The 19,474-nt window shown below is 41.9% G+C and overlaps 1 protein-coding gene across 2 annotated transcripts in view; it reads right to left on the reverse strand.

Annotated features, from left to right (window-relative positions):
- Window positions 1-18,832, reverse strand: part of DRAM1 (DNA damage regulated autophagy modulator 1) — a 36,630-nt gene extending 17,798 nt beyond the window's left edge. For both annotated transcript variants that reach the window (XR_009223946.1, XM_058568555.1), the window contains exons 1-3: window positions 18,662-18,832; window positions 4,759-4,826; window positions 1,386-1,528 (exon numbers count right to left, since the gene is read on the reverse strand). Coding sequence is in view for 1 of the 2 variants with exons in the window: in XM_058568555.1 (XP_058424538.1) it covers window positions 1,386-1,528; window positions 4,759-4,826; window positions 18,662-18,792 (342 nt within the window). In the remaining variant the exon portion in view is untranslated. The remainder of the gene's footprint in view (window positions 1-1,385; window positions 1,529-4,758; window positions 4,827-18,661) is intronic.
- Between the last annotated feature and the right edge of the window lie 642 nt (window positions 18,833-19,474).

Genomic DNA, 19,474 nt, shown 5'->3' on the forward strand with positions numbered 1-19,474 from the left:
CAAAGAGTGAATAGGATCACTATCTTTTACACACCTTGCTCTTAATTCAATAAACTGAAGAGAAAGAGGGAAAGAAAAAAGCATCACACAAGATCACCCCACTTCTGGTGGGTAAAAAGTTAAAGGAGGATCCCCTGGGCAGAACCAAAAGTCCTCCTGGAGTAACTTCCTTTCTGCTGGAACAAAGAGACGACAGCGATGGAGAGAGCAGGACCTCTGTAGTGTTAGCTTATAATGATGAATGGATGATGACCGTGATGGCTGCCAAGTATAGACCACTGGTCACTGGACATTGTCCCATTGAATCCTTGCAATAACCCTATGAGGTGAGTACTATTATAATTGGTATTAATTTGAAATACTACAAATATTTTTAAAATATTAAATATTGTCTCTATAGAAAAATATGTCTGCCTTCCTGAAAGAGACCTTGGGATGAATAGGAATCCATAAATTGGAATAAAACAAGTAGGGTTTTTTCATACACTTGACACAGTAAGAATACATAGAGCAGACTCTGCAGTAGTCAGCATATAAGTTAATTTGCTCCAGTGGGGCCATATTTTGGTTCTGAAACTAATTAACTGAGTAACCCTGAGCAAATTATTTCACCTCCATGTACCTATATCTTCATCTGTGAAAGGAAGAGATCAGATGCCATTCTTTGAATTGAGGTTCAAGTAGGAGAATTGGTAAACGTGCACACACACTCATACACACAAATATTTTCACATTCTTAGTGAAATCATTACAATGGATGACATAGCTCTCCCAACACATTAAACCATATCAATAAGAACATTGAGCAATGCAGAGCCCTTAGCGTGATTTGAAGCATGCTCTCCCTCATAATCAGGCAAACATGCACCCCATCTGTCCCAAGTATCAGGCAGGACTCATTTTCACACGATAAAGATTTTCTCCAGGGGGCTAGCCCTGTGGCTTAGCGGTTAAGTGCGCGTGCTTCGCTACTGGTGGCCCGGGTTCGGATCCTGGGCGCGCACCAACTCACTGCTTGTCCGGCCATGCTGAGGCCGCGTCCCACATACAGCAACTAAAAGGATGTGCAACTATGACATACAACTATCTACTGGGGCTTTGGGGGAAAAAAAGGAGGAGGATTAGCAGTAGATGTTAGCTCAGAGCCAGTCTTCCTCAGCAAAAAGAGGAGGATTGGCATGGATGTTAGCTCAGGGCTGATCTTCCTCACAAAAAAAAAAAAAAAAAAAGCTTTGTCTCTAAAAAGCAAAGTATCACAATTTTTATAAACTCATCAACTATTTGATAGCTATACTGGTACAATCATGCCTCTTGTGTTCTTGCTTCTCTCCTCCAGACACATTTACTCCACCTCTCCCAGTAACCAAAAAAACCTCAGGTCATACCTGAAAATTGGCTACAATGCCCATTCCGATACATCCCACCAATCCAAGAACCAATGACACCAAGTTAAAAACAGGAGTGCTGAAATGGCTGGTTTGATTTTGCTTCTCTACTATTTTATATCTTGTGTACATCGTGGCTGCACCTGAAAAAGAAGGGTACTTTGATGAATTTTTATTATATGATTTCTTAGAATGAAAAACATGGAGACAGTTTCATACTGCTTTTTTAAAATTTGTACTTTCAGTTTCCTGATTGCAATAGTCTCCCCAATCACCCACCCCAGTCCTTCCTCGTTGCATCTTACCCTCTCCCCAGTGTGATGGGGACACACACATACACACACACACCACCTTGGCTGTTATCCTTTTCACATAAATGCTATTGTACATATGTTGTTCTGTGACTTGCTTTTTTTCATTTAAAAATGTACCTTGGAGATCTTGCCATGTCAGTACGAATAGGTCTACTTCTTGTTTTTAGGGGTCTCATCATGGTATCTGGTGAGATGCCATATTTATTTCATCATTCTCTAATGATAGATTTCCACATTGTTTCTATGTTTTTCCTATTACAAACAATGCTCAATGAATATCCTTGTATATAAGTCTTTGGCACACTGTCATGTGTTTTCTGAAAGACCAATTCCCAGAAGTAGTATTACTGGGTCAAAAAACCATGCACAATTAAAATGCTGAGAAATATCTCCGAATTGCTCCAAGACTGTAGCAATTTATGCTCCCACCGGAAGAATTTGACAGCAATTCTGCATGCCCTTGCCTTTTTAATTATTGCCAATTTAATGAATGAAAAATGGCAATCTGTTGGCTTCATTTGGATTTATCTGATCATTACTGAGATTGAGCAGCTTTCAGTATGTCCACTGGTCATTTGCATTTCTTCTTCTGAAAATTGCATGTTTATAATTTTTTTCTTATTTTTCTCTTGAGTTTGTCCATTTTTAGTTTGTAATTGCTTTTTACACATTATGCACATTAATTTATTGTCTGCTATAAATATTACAAATTTTCCTCTAGTCTGTTGTCTTTAACTTTGTTTCTCGTATCTTTGATCACTTAGAAGTTGTAATTTTTTTATCTACTCAAATCTGTCAATTCTTTCTTATTTAGCTTCTGGGTTTTGTGTAAGCATAAATAAGCTTTTCCATCCTAAGATTTTTTAAATGTTTTCCTATAATTTAATCCTCTAGTAGTTTTGCTTTTTATGTTAGTTCTTTAATTGCCATTGGTTTTGAGTGGTGTGAGGAGGGTACTAAAGGTATGTTTTTCCAAAGAGCTAATCAATTAATCAACACCATTTAGTGTTTTGGAGAGTAATTTGACAGTAAAATGTAATCTCCATGAGAGCAGGGTCCTTGTCTGTCTGTCTGTCTGCTGTTGTGACCCCAGCATTAAGCATAAGCACAGAGCCCATCACAAAGTAGGCACTTAGTAAATGAAGGTTGAATAAATGGATAGCTATCAAAATTTTAGATATGTATTCCCTTTAAGTCAGCAAATTTACCATACACAAAAACACACATAAACATGCAAAGATATGTTCAAAAGAATGTTACTTTAGGGGCCGGCCCAGTGGCGTAGCGGTTAAGTACGTGTGCTCCGCTTTGGCGGCCCGGGATTCGCAGGTTCAGATCCCGGGCGCTCACTGATGCACTGCTTGTCAAGCCATGCTGTGGCAGTGTCCCATATAAAATAAAGGAAGACAGGCATGGATGTTAGTCCGGGGCCAATCTTCCTCAGCAAAAAGAGGAGGATTGGCATTGGATGTTAGCTCAGGGCTGATCTTCCTCACACACAAAAAAAATGTTACTTTAGTGTGGTAAATTGCAAAATCAGAAATAGCCTAAATGTTTAACAACAGGAACTGATTAAATAAATTATAATACATCCATGAAATGAATACCATGCATAGGTTGAAAAGATAAAGTAGATTTCTGTGTATTGACATAGTGTGATGGCTGTAATATTTTGCAGAATTTTAAAGAGCAGGTTAAAAGCTAATGATTTATCATAGACTATTTTAAACGAAGATATTCATGTTAGTTTCTGCCTTGCCTAGAAGCGAAAAACCACATTTATCGCTTGTCAGTGATAAAATAATCTGTCTTCTAAATCTGGACTCTGGCCAAGGATGGTGTAAGAGGGCACTGGGATTGGTTCACTCCTGTTTCTACTTCCCCTTGCTCACCTCCAAAACCTTGGGAAGAGAAGCCAAAAGTGGGTGAAGGGGTGAAACTTGCTCTTTACCAAGTAGGATGAACAAATTCCAAAGATGCCAGGTAACTAAGTAGGGTTTCCAGCCTCTCTCCCTTCCCACCCTGCACCAGTAGAGCAGGACAGAAAGTGCTAGTTACGTGAAAGGCCCCTGGCAAACATCCAGTTGTTCCATAGGGTAGGGGTTTATGGAAGCGCTAAGAGAAAGAGCCCTGCATTTTATATCTACACACCTGGATCAGCCCAAAGTAGACTTTTTCAGTCATTACATGAACTGGCGCATGAGAGGGTTGTATTCTATTATCTCAGGTGCATTTGAGGAACCAAAAAGAGACATCATACCGGAGTTGGAGACAAACTTCCCTGCTTCTCCTCTCCCCTTTCTCCAACAGGTGAGACAACCCCTTTGTCTGTGGTTCGCAAGCTCTAGTGAGTATCCAAGTCCCCAAGAGAGCTTGTTCACAATGCATATCCATGGGACCCACTCCCAGAGGTTCTGATGGGGTAGATTTGCAGTGTGGCCCCGGAACATGCATTTTAACCAGCACCCCAGATGATTGTCACGTAAGTTGTCTTCAGAACACACTCTGAGAAACATTAGCTTATGCATTAGGTGCTTTGGGTTACACAAATGCATTGGATATAAGTCACAATTTTAAAAATCGAATTACATTTAAAATCTATTTCAAAATCTTGTAGCAAATTAACCGATGAAGTGAAGAATAGTTCTATAATGAGGTCACAAATAACTTTGGATTTCTAGTCATTTTAGTTTCTCAAAGTAGTGCAAAATTCTAGTTGCAAAGGCTGTACTTTTAGAAAATTATATACACCAAGAGTGAACCCTCATGTCAACTATGACCTTTGGGTGATAATGATGTGTCAAGGTAAGTTCATCAGCTGTAACAAACATACCATTCTTGTGGGGGATGTTGATAATGGAGGAGGTTGGGGGCGGCAGGGTGTATACGGGAAATTTCTACCTTTTGCTCAATTTTTCTGTGAACCTAAAACTGTCCTAAAAAATAAAGTCTGTTAAAAATTAACAATAAAAAATTATACACAAATGGTAAATAACACATTTCACTTCACTTGAGATTGTGAATTTTTCATTTATTTATAATAATTATTGTGTACTTACCAAGAAATGCAGAGAAGTTTATCATAAATCCAAAAATACCACTCTCTGGAGGTGTTGTTCCTGTATCACTGAGAAAGAGAAGAAATTGTTAAATTATTAAAAAGGAATTCAGAGGCCAGCCCGGTGGCACAGCAGTTAAGTGCACGCACTCTGCTTTGGCGGCCCGGGGGTTCACAGGTTCGGATCCCGAGTGCGCACCGACTCACCACTTGTCAAGCCATGCTGTGACATGGAGTCCCATATAAAGTAGAGGAAGATGGGCACAGATGTTAGCCCAGGGCCAATCTTCCTCAGCAAAAAGAGGAAGATTGGCATCGGATGTTAGCTTAGGGCTGATCTTCCACACGCAAAAGAAAAATTAAAAAAAATAACTAAAAAAATAAATAAATAAATAAAATAATAAAGGAATTCAGTTCCGACCTCCGGGCAGGCATGTAATTGGCAAGTTTTATATCGTGTTTCTTCTGGGTGTTCACCACTTTAAATTCCAAAGATTTGGCCTAATTTTGTTCTAAAGTGTTTTTATTTTGGCTCTGAAAAATCTAAAATTCATTTTTCTATCATGAGAGATTACGTTTATTTTTTTCCACTGTAAAAAGCTAGGAAATGTTTAAAGTGAATGGTGGTGGTGTTTCTCACATGATCAAGCCCGATAAACTGGATATGTGTTCATTCTTGGTAAAGAATTGAGTGTGAGTACTTTGGAAAAAAATAAACTGGTCTCAAATCACATTTGAAAAATCTACTATTGAGATATTAAATATACATAAACACATCATTAAAATTTTTTTAACAATTTGATTTATGCACAAGAGTTTACACTGCTGAAAATATGATGATGGGAAGCTGAACAATACTATTGATGCCTATGAGTACTTTATGGAAACAATAGGGTACTGAGGGTATATTAATGGTGATAAATTATGCTAACAAAAAAATAGTTTCTATAAAACATTTTTCAGTTGCAGTCTATCAATTAGTTAAATGAGCTGGAAAGTAGTGTTTGACACTGTCTGTTCATACTTTAATGCCAAGGTTTAAATTTTTACGTTTTCAAGCTGCTCACATAAAGCAACAGTTTAAAATTGGTGGCAAAAGAGCTCCAAACATGAAACAACTCATACTTGTCTTGAGTGTTTCCACAATTAAAAACAGCTCTGAAATGTAAGTACTATTGAAAAACTGATCATGCTGAAAAGACGCACTTCAAGTGTTTGAAGAATTCCACAAGAAGCCTGTGTGTGCAGAAAGCAGGAGGCTTTAAGTTTTGTGAACACTTAATATCTGAAGAACAGAAGGCTAATATTCCCATTGCAACAAAGGCTTCTATTCTCAATTATTTCAATCTCAGTTCACTCCCACCTGTAAGAATCTGAAGGGTTTGGAATTTAATATTACCGTTGCTCCTACAAATAACCGTTTTTCTCACTAAAGGAAGATTGAGGTGGAGAAGGATGCCCAACGTGTGGGATGCCCTTCTGAGCACAACGTGGTGCTGAGTGGGCGAGAGGAAGGGATGGAAACCAGCGATGGGAAGAAGGTAGAGACAGCTCCTAGACGTGGACAGCACTTTTGCCAGAAGATTAATTCTCACAGGGAAATCAAGCCTCCTATTCTTGGCCTTGGGGGATAAAAAAGCAGTCACCCGGTGATTCATGCAGGAGTACTAATAACCACACATCTGAGAGTGATCTGCCTGTGCTGGGAAGATGGTTTGCTTGTTTGTGGAGAAAAGGAAGGAAATGGAGGGGTGAGGAGGATATTTAGAAGGACAGGTAGTTGGTGGGACAAAGGTGCTCGAACAGGAGATGAGAAGACAACCAGATTTAGGAACTATCTGTCCACTACAAACCAAGACATATGTCAAGGGCCCAGATATACAGTCCACATGACATCAAACGTGCGATCTGAAAGCTCAGAATCTCGGGGTTGTATTTTATTCTTGTTTATCTGTACATTTAAAACTATACAGGCAGAATCAAAAATGCTTTGTCCGGGCCGGCCCGGTGGCGCAAGCGGTTAAGTGCGCGCGCTCCGCTGCGGCGGCCCGGGGTTCGCTGGTTCGGATCCCGGGCGCGCACCGACGCACTGCTTGGTAAGCCATGCTGTGGCGGCGTCCCATATAAAGTGGAGGAAGATGGGCACCGATGTTAGCCCAGGGCCGTCTTCCTCAGGAAAAAGGAGGAGGATTGGCGGATGTTAGCTCAGGGCTGATCTCCTCACAAAAAAAAAAAAAAAAAAATGCTTTGCAAATAGCTATTCCAAGTGTACTTGTTGAATGAATGATATCACTACTGGAAAAAAAAATTGACCTAATAGATACCACTTATTGAGCATTTACTCTGTACCAGACACTGTTAGGTGCTCACTATACATCATCTCATTTCATCCTCACAACCCTGAGGTGGGTCCTATATCAACCTCATTTTACTAAGGAGGAAACTGGGTATTAGAGAGGTTATATAAGTTGTTCATGGTCATAGAGCTTTTAAATAAAGGAATCTATATTCCAATCCAGATGTCTGACTCCTTGGCTTGCCTGCCTCCACTGTGCTCTAACAGCAAGCAAGGAACAAGACAATTAGAACGATTGGGGGTGGGAGTGGAGAACAAACACTGATGTGCTGGCAAATGTTTAACAATTAGCTCTGGAGGGAGCCTGATTTGTACCATAGGTCAATTTCCATGGTGTAAATACTCCCAATATGTCAAAATTCAAGCTACCAAAGTGTAGGTCGCTGAACATGGAGTTAAGAAGAAATGCATACAGTGGGCTCTCAGGAGCACATACCAGCTGGGTCCAGCATGCCATGGGAATGAACCGTGATGGTAATGAGAAGGGATCATCATGCTCTTGTTGTATACCAGGAAGGCGTAAACTAGGCAAGAACTCATAGATTTCAAATGCCATAAATGAATTGGAAACCATCTTTGACAAATATTCACTTCCATGGTAAATCTGACTTTCTTTCAGGATTACTGAGTCTACAACCCCCATCATCAATGCATGAGTACCAATGGCCTATATTCCTACACTTGGCACTACAACATAGGCAGTGTCAATACTACAAAAGTTGGGGGAAATATTAATGCATAACCAATTGTTTGATTAAATGCAAGCATCTTTTAAAATTTTTTTAATTTGGCTCCACAAATAACAATAAAATTTGTCTACCCATCAACAAAATATTTCTGAGACACCTGCTTACTGTGTTAGACACAATCTGGGTCACAAATTCTCCACTCTGTCAGGTTAGAATGGTCAGTTTGTGATTTATTTCCATTAAGTGACAAAGTGGTACCTAATTATATTTGGTGAAATTTTGCTCAAGAATATTTCAAGAAAACTTTCCAAGCAGCAAATGAAAATGTGGACACTTCTAAGAACTTTTAAGAATCATAATGCATGTTATCTCTGAATCCGGCAGAAGTAGTCTTCCCACCCAACTCCCACCACATGATTCTGAATCATGTGGCTTAAGCAGAATGGTTCCAGCCCTGCCCAGTCCCATCCACCTCCTCATTTGCCTCCTTGTAAATGAGGCATTTCCTGTAAACTGCAACGGGGATAGGAACTAATTGTTAATTTGCATGTGGCTTAGATGCTGTTTGAGGCTGTTATGTGTACACAGTCATTTCTAGGGTAGGTTGTGCCTAGGAAATCAGTTTACGTCTACAGTTCTTGTATTTACATTTCTACAAGTTACGTTTACCATGGAAAATTCCAAGTTGTTTATCTAACATCCTTCTCCAAACTAATTTATGTTAAGCCAGTGCATAATCATTTTATGCTCAAAAGAATGAAAACAATACAAAGAAAATATATATGATAATATAAGCTTGCTCAAATGCTATTCTTTAAATCATTGGATACATGTGATTCCATTACTCCGAAGCCTGGAGTCATTGGGGGGACCAAGATGCTAACAAGATGCAAAACTATCTGTGTGTCCAGATCAAGGTTTATTAGATTGCCTTAAAATCCTAAACCCAAGGCTTGGAAGATTAATCAGGACATAGAACCTAAAAACACTTAGTGCACCAGTAGAAGGAGACCATTACTTCCTTTATCTTCACAATATTTAGAAGGAATACGGATAATAATAAAAAGTCTTTATGTTTTGTTAGAACTTTTAATTGTTAGGGCTAACTTTTTGGTAGCTTCACTTGATGATGATTATTCTAGAGGGTGAGGTACCATATAGCTATATCAACCATTTTTCAACTTAAAAAGAATTTCCTACTCATCAATGCAAACAAATTGCTCGCTTCTCACACTACCCACATGTGATTTGCCCTCTCTCTATCAATCTGAGTTCCTTCTTTGTTCACTCATACAACAACATTTTTTAAAAATTGTTAAGCACCTCCTAAGAGTTGGGAACTGCGCCAGGTGATAGGGATACAAAGAAGAAAAGATAATTCACTGCCTTCAAAGCTTAATACCTAACAATAAGTTCAAGGATTCATTGATTCAACACATAGTTACTAATTGCCTTCTACGTAACAGGCAATTCTGGAGGCATAGTGAATGCAGTGGTAAATAAAAGCAAAAAAGCCCCTCCTCCATGGAACGTATATTTTTGTGGGTGGCAGTACAAATGAGTGATGAACGCTGTGAAGAAAAGGAAAGCTGGATAAGAGGACAGAGAGACGTGAGCCACCTACTTGAGGCAGGGTAATCTGGGAAGGGTACTTGAACAGAGATCTCAATGAAGTGGAATATTTGGGCCAGGAAAATTACAAGCAGAGGGAACAGCAAAGTCAAAGGCCTTAAAGTGGCAATATGTTAGAAGAACTGCAAGGAAACAGATGTGGCTGAAGGGGAGTGAGCAAGGATGTGTATGTGCATATTGGGGAGGGGTCACGGACAGCCCTAAGCATGACGGGAAGCTGTTGAGGGCTGAAAGCAGGGAAGTGATAAGAAGTTGATCCGTGGGGCCGGCCCCGTGGCTTAGCGGTTAAGTGCGTGCGCTCCGCTGCTGGCGGCCCAGGTTCGATCCCAGGCGAGCACCGACGCACCGTTTCTCCGGCCATGCTGAGGCCGCGTCCCACATACAGCAACTAGAAGGATGTGCAACTATGACATACAACTATCTACTGGGGCTTTGGGGGGAAATAAACAAATAAATAAAATCTTAAAAAGAAAAATGGTTTTCTTTAAAAAAAAAAAAAAGAAGTTGATTGGTGTTTTCAAAGGATGTTGGGGAACGACTGTAGAGGAGCAAGCGTGGGCCAGGGAGACCGTGAGGAAGCCATTTTAGCAGTTTGTCAAGAGATGACAGTGACTCAGACCAGGGTGGTAGTGAAGAGGGAGGTGAAAAGAGGTTAGATTCTGGAAATTTTGAGGCGAATCTCTAGAAACCATCCCTGCTTGGATGACAGCTGCTAATATTACAAAAGAAAAAAAAAATGAACATTTCCTCAGCACTTACACTTGACCAGGCACATCTTACTTGGTCTTCACAACATCATAAGGAAAATACTTATTATCACCATCTTAAAGATGAGGAAACTGAGTCTTAGAAAAGTAACTTGCCCAAGGTCACATAGATGGTAAATGGGGAAGCCAAGCCATGCATCCAGAGCTGTCTAATTTCAATGGATGCAACTTAGGAATTCTTCTTTGCTGTGCTGTATTACGTTTCTTTTTATGATTACATATCATTTCCATGTGAGTTTACAGTATAGTATATCTACAACTGTATATCTATAACCAGGTTCACATCAGCTGTTCCTTCTGGAGCCATTAGTTGTTCTTGGCGTACAATAACTCTACAATGCATGTTCCTGATGGACTGAAACACAATTACTGTCAGGTAAAGAGGACTGTTGAGTGGAGCACTCTTCTTTTTTAAGTTGTGTTTAAAAGTTATCAGACCTGCATCAGTCAACTCTTTTGAGCAATACTCTACTGCCTTTTTAAAAGCAGGAATAAGAAAAGAAGAAGAAAAACATTCACAATTTTATTTAATTCAGTGAAAAAAAAGAGTTTTATATTATCAAATGACAATTTATTTGATATTTGAAATTTAAATTAAACAGAGGAGAAATTACATATTTACAATTGACTTAGAAGCCAAGCAACACTGCATCCATTCCCTCAATTAAGTTTTGAGCTGCAAAGTTTTGAGATCTTCAATTTTCTTATTATGTTTTTCTTAGAATTAACTAATTTGGGTACTGCTTTCTTGAAGAAAATATTAAACTACAAATTATCATTTCAAAGATGATACTTTTCTAGCTAAAAGTTTTAAATGGCATACCTGCCTTTTTGTCCTTACGACACTGTGGCTTAGAGATACTATGAGGCAATAATCACTGAGCTGTAGACTGAGGTGTCATTAATGTCATGCCAGAATATGTGACTCTACACACACAGACATCATTATCTGATTATCAGACTTCATTATCTGATTATTTATTATCCCGGCCTCCACTGTTATGGTTGGAAGCAAAAGTCACCATTGTCTGAAATTCAATGTAGTTAGTAATCAAGAAAGTTGGTTTAAGCAGAAAGTCACTAAAAACTATATGGATAGGTACACACCACAAATGTCCAAATGTACGCACATTCATTTGCCTACCTGTTAATGTAGGCCAAGGCAGCTACACGAGTACCAGTCCACTGTATGTCTTCCTGGCATATAAACCACATCTACTCTGAATCATCTCATTTCCGGTTTTGGTTTCTTTAAAATGGAGGGAAAATCTTATAGACACTTTTGAAGCAATTTGAGTGCAGAATCCCAGTTTTTTTTAATCAGTTTTGTAAATCTTTACATTTATCATAACCACTACTAAATAGACAGTAATTTTTTGACAACTGTCTCTTTTGAATCTTTCCAAAGCAGCCAACTGAATTTTCTTAAAAGTTACAATTCTCTTTTTGCACTCATAGATCAATAGTTTATATGTATATTGAGTCAAATCACACAGTTCTAATAAAAAAAAAACAACTGGCATAAACACACTTGGGGAAAAAAACATCTGGCGTTTGCTACACAGCATACAAAGAAACAAGTGAGGGAAGACAGCAAGCAGCCCAGAGAGTGGCCCCCGTTGGAAGAGGTTTTCAGGGACCACTGGCTTCAGTCAGTGAACAGTCAGCCTTCCGTATCTGTGGTTCTGCATCCGTGGATTCAACCAACCATGGTTGAAAGGCCTGATGGTTGTCTCTGTACTGAACATGTACACATTTTTTTTTCTTGTCATTATTCCCTAAACAATACAGTATAACAACTATTTACATGGCATTTACATTGTATTAGGTATTATAAGTAACCTAGAGATGGTTTAAAGTACATGAGATGTGTGTAGGGGACATGAGATGTCCCATTTTATATAAAGGACTTGAATATTCACAGATTTTGGTATCCACGGGGTCCTGGAACCAATCTCTTGAGGATAGCAAGGGACAACTGTATTTTTCAGAGAATGAGAATGAGAGCACTGAGAATGAGATTATCGGTTAACCCAGAAAGTTGGTTAAGTTGAGGCTGGTTAAGAAAGCTTCTGCTACAGTCACAAATAAACCTATCACTTACAAAATTAGCCCTTGATCAAAATGTCCTTTCCTACTTAACACTGGCATTTATCCAGATGAATGTGGACTGGTCCCTTGATAATACTAACAGAAAATGCTTACAGAGAACTTATTCTGTTCTTAGATCAATGTGTTAATGAGTCCTAAGGGAGTTCATATGTTAATTCATGAGGGAGACGCAATTATTAACCCATAGAGAAGCAAAGAGAAGTCAAGCAGTTAGTCCAAAGTCCTATAGGTGGGGCAAAAAGTGGAGTTGAATTCTATCCAAAGTTCTCTGCTACAAAGCTGTTCCCTTATCCACCGCACTATGTTCCCTCTCAGTATGATTATCAAATGTTGTAAACATTCAACAATACAAGTCAAATTGACTACAGAGTGAGGTTGCAAATATAGGGGAGGAAGAGATTTCCTCTACTCACTCTAGGTCCTTCTGGCTGGGCTATGAATTAAATTGACATGAGACAGAATAACAGGAGAAAATTAAACAAGGCTTTATAACATGTCTACATGGGAGAGACCCAGAAAAACTGAGCAACTCGCCAGAATGGCTGAAGCTGCCAGTTTAAACATCATCTTCAGCTAAAGACGAAGGAAGGTGTTGGGGGTAGTGGTTTGGGACTTCAAATGGGAGGAAGGCACTTCACCTGGAAGTGGAAAGGCACATGTTTGGTAGATAAGAATGGGCTTGGCAAGGACCCTCCCAGTCTACAGATACCCAGAGTTATCTATGGTGATGGCCTGTCCTGGGATAGGCCTTTTATCCTAAATTTCTTTCAGGCAGTTGGGGGGGAGGTCAAAGTTTCTTTCAGAGTCTTTTGTTCTTGAAAATAATCAAGGCAAAGAGACATATTTTGAGGTGGTCAATTCTGATCCTCCACACAAATCTTGTAAAACATGGAGAATTTCATGAAGCCAATAGAAATGGTGTTGGAGAACAGCTGGAAACACAACCAGAGTTAATGAACAGTGAACACTGGCAGAATCAGTTAACCATTGAAGAGAAGCTGACAAGATTAATAGAACAGGCATAATAAACAAAACAGGCCCCTCTGATGGAAATTATCTCCATCAGCATTCAACCAATATTTACTAAGCACCTACTATGTGTCTGGCACTGTCATAAATGCTGGAGATGCAGCAGTGAACAAACCCTAAATCTCTACCCTCATGGAACTTATATTTTGTGTGAGAGACAGACGACCAACAAGATCAATATCCTTACACACAGATTAAGAACACTCATTGGGAAAATTGAAGTCATAAAACATTTCTGCAAAAATGAGCCTCTTCATGTCCTCCTTCAATATACAAATGTGAAATCAAGGACTTTAAGTCATGCAATCATAAAACTGTATTGGAAAAAGTATGTAACCCTCCCTTAAAAAATCAGCACCTGGGGGTCAGCCCGGTGGTGCAAGCGGTTGGGTGCGTGCGCTCCACTGCGGCGGCCCAGGGTTCACCGGTTTGGATCCCGGGTGCACACCAATGCACCGCCTGTCAAGCCATGCTGTGGCGGCGTCCCATATAAAGTGGAGGAAGATGGGCATGGATGTTAGTCCAGGGCCAGTCTTCCTCAGCAAAAAGAGGAGGATTGGCAGATGTTAGCTCAGGGCCGATCTTCATCACCAAAAAAAAAAAAAAAAAGTCAGCACCTGAATGATTTTAAGCTTTTTGTTCATTGTAAAGATTTTGTCTTTTCATTTTGTTTTGTTCATTTTAAGGAGTGTTCATTATAAGAATTAGCACATAATTGTAATTATAACCTAAATGTTGTGATGTTAACTAAATGAAAGATAAAATAATTTCCCTAATTTTTAGATCCATTTTTGGAGTTAGAGACCCAACCTCTTTTATTTTGTTTACTACAGCATTTTGGTCCTCCTTTAAAGGTGGCTTAATTCTAGGTGACCCAGTTTTCTGCCACCAAACACTGAGCAGGGTTTGTGGTCATGAGGAGAAACAATAAAAGCGGCCAAAGACTACAATCTATCCAGCAAACAGTACTTGCACAAAAAGTGAGACGAGGCTAATAATAAAAAGCAACCAGGATGCATAATTGGCAAAGCTTTAAAAGTAAAGAGACACAGAATATTCTGGAAGCATGAGACACAAGTCAAAGAAGAAGACATAAAAGAGAATGGCTGATCAGCTGGGAGGAGTTGATACGTAAAGTTGATTCAAGATATCCTGAGGGATTTGGTCACAGAGGAAATATAAAAAACTATAACAAATTAAGCACGATTGTGCTCAAGAATGTGGATGTGGCTTTGTAAAAATAGAAACTAATCCTTTGAGGTTAAATTTTATTTGTCCTTAGTTTTGACATTCTTCCGTTAATGGTTTCATAATACAGAAACATCACACTATGATATTCCAACTCGTTAAATTTAGTGGCTGTTTGAATCCTATGTTTCTAATTTAATTTTCTGATAGGAAACCCATCCATTTGGCTGAAAAATAAGTGTACACGAAAAGTATATCCAGTTTGCAAGATGTTGCCTTTGGGAGAAACTGAGTAAGAGATACATGGGATCTTTATTATTTTTTTTATAACTGTGTGTAGATCTACAATTATCTCAAAATAAAAAGATTAATATTAAAAAAGTATGGCAGGGAAAGTCTTATGCCCACCCTTATTTCCCATCTGCTATGGTCTGGCTAACCATGGCCTCCTCCTTCCCTCATACAGAGATAAACCACTTCTATTGGTTTCTTTATGCAAGCAAATACAAAGGTATACTATTTCCCCCTCCATCCTCTCATCCCTGCTAATGGTAGCATATTTTGTTCTACATTTTGCTTTTTTCCATGTAACAACGTATCGAAGATTTTTCCATATCAATGTATTAAAAGAGAATATTCTATGTATAGAGAACTTTCTTTCGAGGTATTCTTTGGATAAACCATATTTATTTAGCCAGTCCTCTCCTGATGGACATTTGTATTGTTTCCAACCTTTTGTTATTAAAAGAAAGGCCATGAGTAACCTTGTAGATATATATTTTTGTCATTTTAATAGACAATGCCAAAGTCGCTCCATAGAGATTAAATTAATTTACATTCCCACCAGTAACATACGAAAGCCTGTTTCCTCCAAGTCTCAGTAACAGAGTGTATTATCAAACATTTGGGTTTCTGCCAACCCAGGAGATGAAAAATAGCATCAGTGAGTTTGAATTTGAATTTTTATTCCATTCATGAGGTTGAGCATCTTTCCATATGTCTAAGAGCTATTTGCCCATTCATCCAATATACTGATGAATAACAATGTTACAAGAAAATATCTGATAAGGAAGATGAGTTTGAACGTCATACTTGAGAGAGAGCCTCCTCGGGTTCTGGCTCTTATTTAACACGTAATCGTGAGGGCCGGCCTGGCCCTGGACCGGTGGCACAAGCGGTTAAGTGGGCTTACTCCGCTGCGGCAGCCTGGGGTTCAGCTGTTCGAATCCCGGGCATGCACCAACACACCACTTGTCAAGCCATGTTGTGGCGGCGTCCCATATACAGTGGAGGAAGATGGGCATGGTTTTTTGCCCAGGGCCAATCTTCCTCAGCAAAAAAAGAGGAGCATTGGCAGATGTTATCTCAGGGCCGATCTTCCTCAATCGCTCTTAAAGTGTTGTTAAAAAAATCAGAACATCAGATTGGTGGAATAATGTCATCACGTAAAAAGGGGGCTCATCCTAAATACGTCCAAATCACTGACCAACCACCAATGACTTTATCAAGCCTTCCCCAAAGGTGATATGCCCTTCCCAAGGGGAAGGATAACCATACCTATTGTGAGCGCCCAAGAAATACTCATTCAACAAGTATTGAGAGCATTCGTGGGTCTTACATTCCAGTGAGGGAAGGCACAAATAAGTAAATCATACGGTTTGTTAGAAGATGACAGGCACTATGGTGAATAAGAAGACTGGATATGGTGGATCAGGAGCATTAGGGTGACATTTTAAGCAGGGTGATGAGAACAGGCCTCATTGGAGATATCATCTGAACAAAGGAGGAGGTAAGGGAGAAAGCCTGGAGAAAGAGCATGCTGGCAGAGGAATAGCTGGTGCAAAGGCCATGAGGAGGAGGTCTGCCTGACGTGTTCAAGACACAAGAAGAAGGTCAGTGTGGTTGGAGGGATGTGGGAGGAGTGTAGGGAGGCACTGAGAGCAGAGATGAGTTACAGGAGATAAGGTCAAACATTTCTGAGCCAAATGGATAAATCTGGCGTTATTCTCATCACTTCCTGATGCCTTGTTCTTGTCCACATCTTGCCCCTACCCCAATGACTTAGTTTTCTAGGAGAGGCAGAGGCAATCCAGTGCTCCAGCTGCTCCCTAAGCAGAGAGAGCAGACAATCAACAAGCCCTAGACACATGTGGGCAAGCAATATATGTGCTTGTTGTTTGTAAGCTGACGGTTCCTGGCAACAAAAGGATAATCTCATGCCTTTTCCTCCTGTAATTCTGCTCTTCCTGAAGGCTTCTTTTCCTTGCTAAATTTAAAACTTTTTCCTTGGAATATCTGTGATTTGAGCATCTCACAAGTGGTTCATCTTGTCAACACATTTCCGCATTTCTGAATGTCTTCCATTTCAAGTTCACCTTGGGGTGACATTAATCACGACTACCTCAGACACCTCTACAAAGACTCAAACCCTGCCCCCGACCACCTGGCCAATGCGTATCAAATATTATCTGCCCTTGACCTTCAGATCCAGGACAAACATGGCTACTATTTTCTCAATAAAAAGCATTACAGGGAGAGAAGCTTTTCCTTTTTACACAAGTCTAAGAAGATCTATCCCACTTCAGAATTGAGAGAAGCAAGACAATGGCACTTTGGACTGAGATGAGTCATGAGAAACCAAGCCCAGGTGTCTGCAGGAGCACAAGGCCTGATGGGAAAATCTCCTTCATACACAGAACTCCTCTTCTTGCGTGGGCAAAACCACCACCATTACTATAGACTTGCTTCTGTGCACTATTCTCCATATTGCTCTCTTCCTTGCATCTTTAAACTCTAGTCCCCTCTTGCCTCACATTCGTTTCCCCTTCCTTATCTACAAAAAACATTAGAGAACGTTGCTCACTAAGCAGAATGGCTGCAGCAGGGAGAGGCCCTACAGCCTCTACAATCCCTACAATCACAAAGTGGTAACAAACCTTGGGTGTCACCAACTTTATTCTCTCACCGACCAATACAGATCAAATTTAGAGGGGTCACACCACTTGGATAAGGATAGATCGTTCTAATGTTTAAAGAATGCCCATTGCCATGGCAAGGCACAGAGCTGGGAGCCATATGAGGAGAATCAGGACATGTGTCCTGGGCACTGATGAAGTGATGCTCAGGACAGGAGGAGGCCAAAATTCATGAAAAATGAAATGGTATAATGACAACACAAGAGCGGTCACAAGGTATTGACAATTTGAGGGTCTTACTTTGGGGGAACAGGACCCAGAGGGACCTTGGGCATCTCCATCCAGAAGAGCTTAAGCCAGACTCCCACAGACCTAGAGGTAGTATTTTTGGTATGGCACAGATCTGGATGTGAATTCTGCTCCCAGCATTTCCTAGCTGTGACGTCAGTGTCACATTGATGACATCTCTTTTTTTAAAACATTTATTTATTTATTTTTGTGAGGAAGATCAGCCCTGAGCTAACATCTATGCCAATCCTCCTCTTTTTGCTGAAGAAGACTGGCCCTGGGCTAACATCTGTGCTTATCTTCCTCCACTTTATTTGGGACGCCGCCACAGCATGCCCTCACAAGCGGTGCCGCGGTGCGCCCCCGGGATCCGGACCCAGGCCGCCAGGTGCGGAGCGCACGCACTTAACCGCTACGCCACGGGGCCTGGCCCCACATGGGTGACATTTCAACATCTGCTTAAACTTTGTTTCCTTACATGAAAAATGAGCCATACGTCCACTTCACGAAGATGTTGGGAAGCGGACGTGAAACGTGAGCTGTTTTAGCACACACCTGGATCTGCCTCTCACACTCAGTAAGTGGCATCCATCAGGACCCATCCTTGTTTCAAAATCGCACAAGAAGCGTCTTCCAGAGATTCTGTCCCATACCCAGTCTGAAAGTTCTGCACTCTATCCTGATCCCTTTCTGATGCCGCTCTGTTCGGTGTTCAGTGTTTAGAGTAAAGTAGGAAGTGCTCAGCTGCGTATCCCCTGCCTCCCTATACATCCCGGGACTGCCGGGAGCACCCTCTCCTCGCTGTCAGATCTCGGTCTTTTCCACAAGACGCCCCAGCTGGGTCTGGACCCCTTCGCTCTGCATCCACAGCGCTGCCCTGCGGTGCTTCTGCCTGGTCCCGGGTCCTGCCGCCCACCCTGCCCCTCACCTGATGTAGGGGAGGAAAGGGTTGACGTGCCCGGAGAGCACTGCGACCACGTAGGAGATGATGAAGGCGGCGGACGACCAGGTCACTAGGAGGAAGGGGACGAAGGCCATTCCCCGCAGGAAGCACAGCATCGTGCCGCCGCCGGGAGGGCGCTGCGCTCAGCGGGGCCGGGGCGCGGGGCTGCTCCGGGCTGCCGGGGGCGGAGGCCGCGCACGTGCTGGCCCGCCAGGCGGTGGCCACCGCGCACGGCCACGCGCGGCCGGACCAGAGGCTCCGCGACGGCGGGGCAGGCCCGGCCGGGGCGGGAGGGAGCGGATTGCGGAGCGAGGCAGCGGGCGACGAGGCGGCGGGCGGGGTGGGTGGGTGGGGCGCGGGCGGCCCGGGCTTGTTGCGAAGTGAGTGAAGTCACAAAGCGGTGGCCCGATCGGCTCGGAGGCGCGCGGCCTCCCGCGGACGCGACGCCGGGGCCACTGGGCTGCAGCCGCCGGGCTCCTTTCGCTTTTGGTTCGGACTTTGCAGGGTGGGAGGGTCGGCGCCGGCGGGCTGCGCTGGGTGCGCCGGCGGGGATGCCCGCCCTGGCCGTCCCAGCCCGCCCAGCCGCCTTGCTCTTGCACAACTCCGGAGAAATGGATCAACTCCTCTGGCCCCTCCTTCCCTCGGGGTTTCCGGGGTATCAGGCCTCGAACCCTGAGGACTTCCCCTCCAAGGTGCCGCCGCCGGCGCGTCGCGGGGGAGCGGGTGGCCACCGTGTGGTGACATCCACCCCATCCCGCCACGTTGCTGCCGCTGCTGCTCCTGCTGCAGGGGTGGGGA

This window comes from Diceros bicornis, chromosome 25 (genome assembly GCF_020826845.1).
Source record: "Diceros bicornis minor isolate mBicDic1 chromosome 25, mDicBic1.mat.cur, whole genome shotgun sequence".
NCBI lineage: Eukaryota > Metazoa > Chordata > Mammalia > Perissodactyla > Rhinocerotidae > Diceros > Diceros bicornis.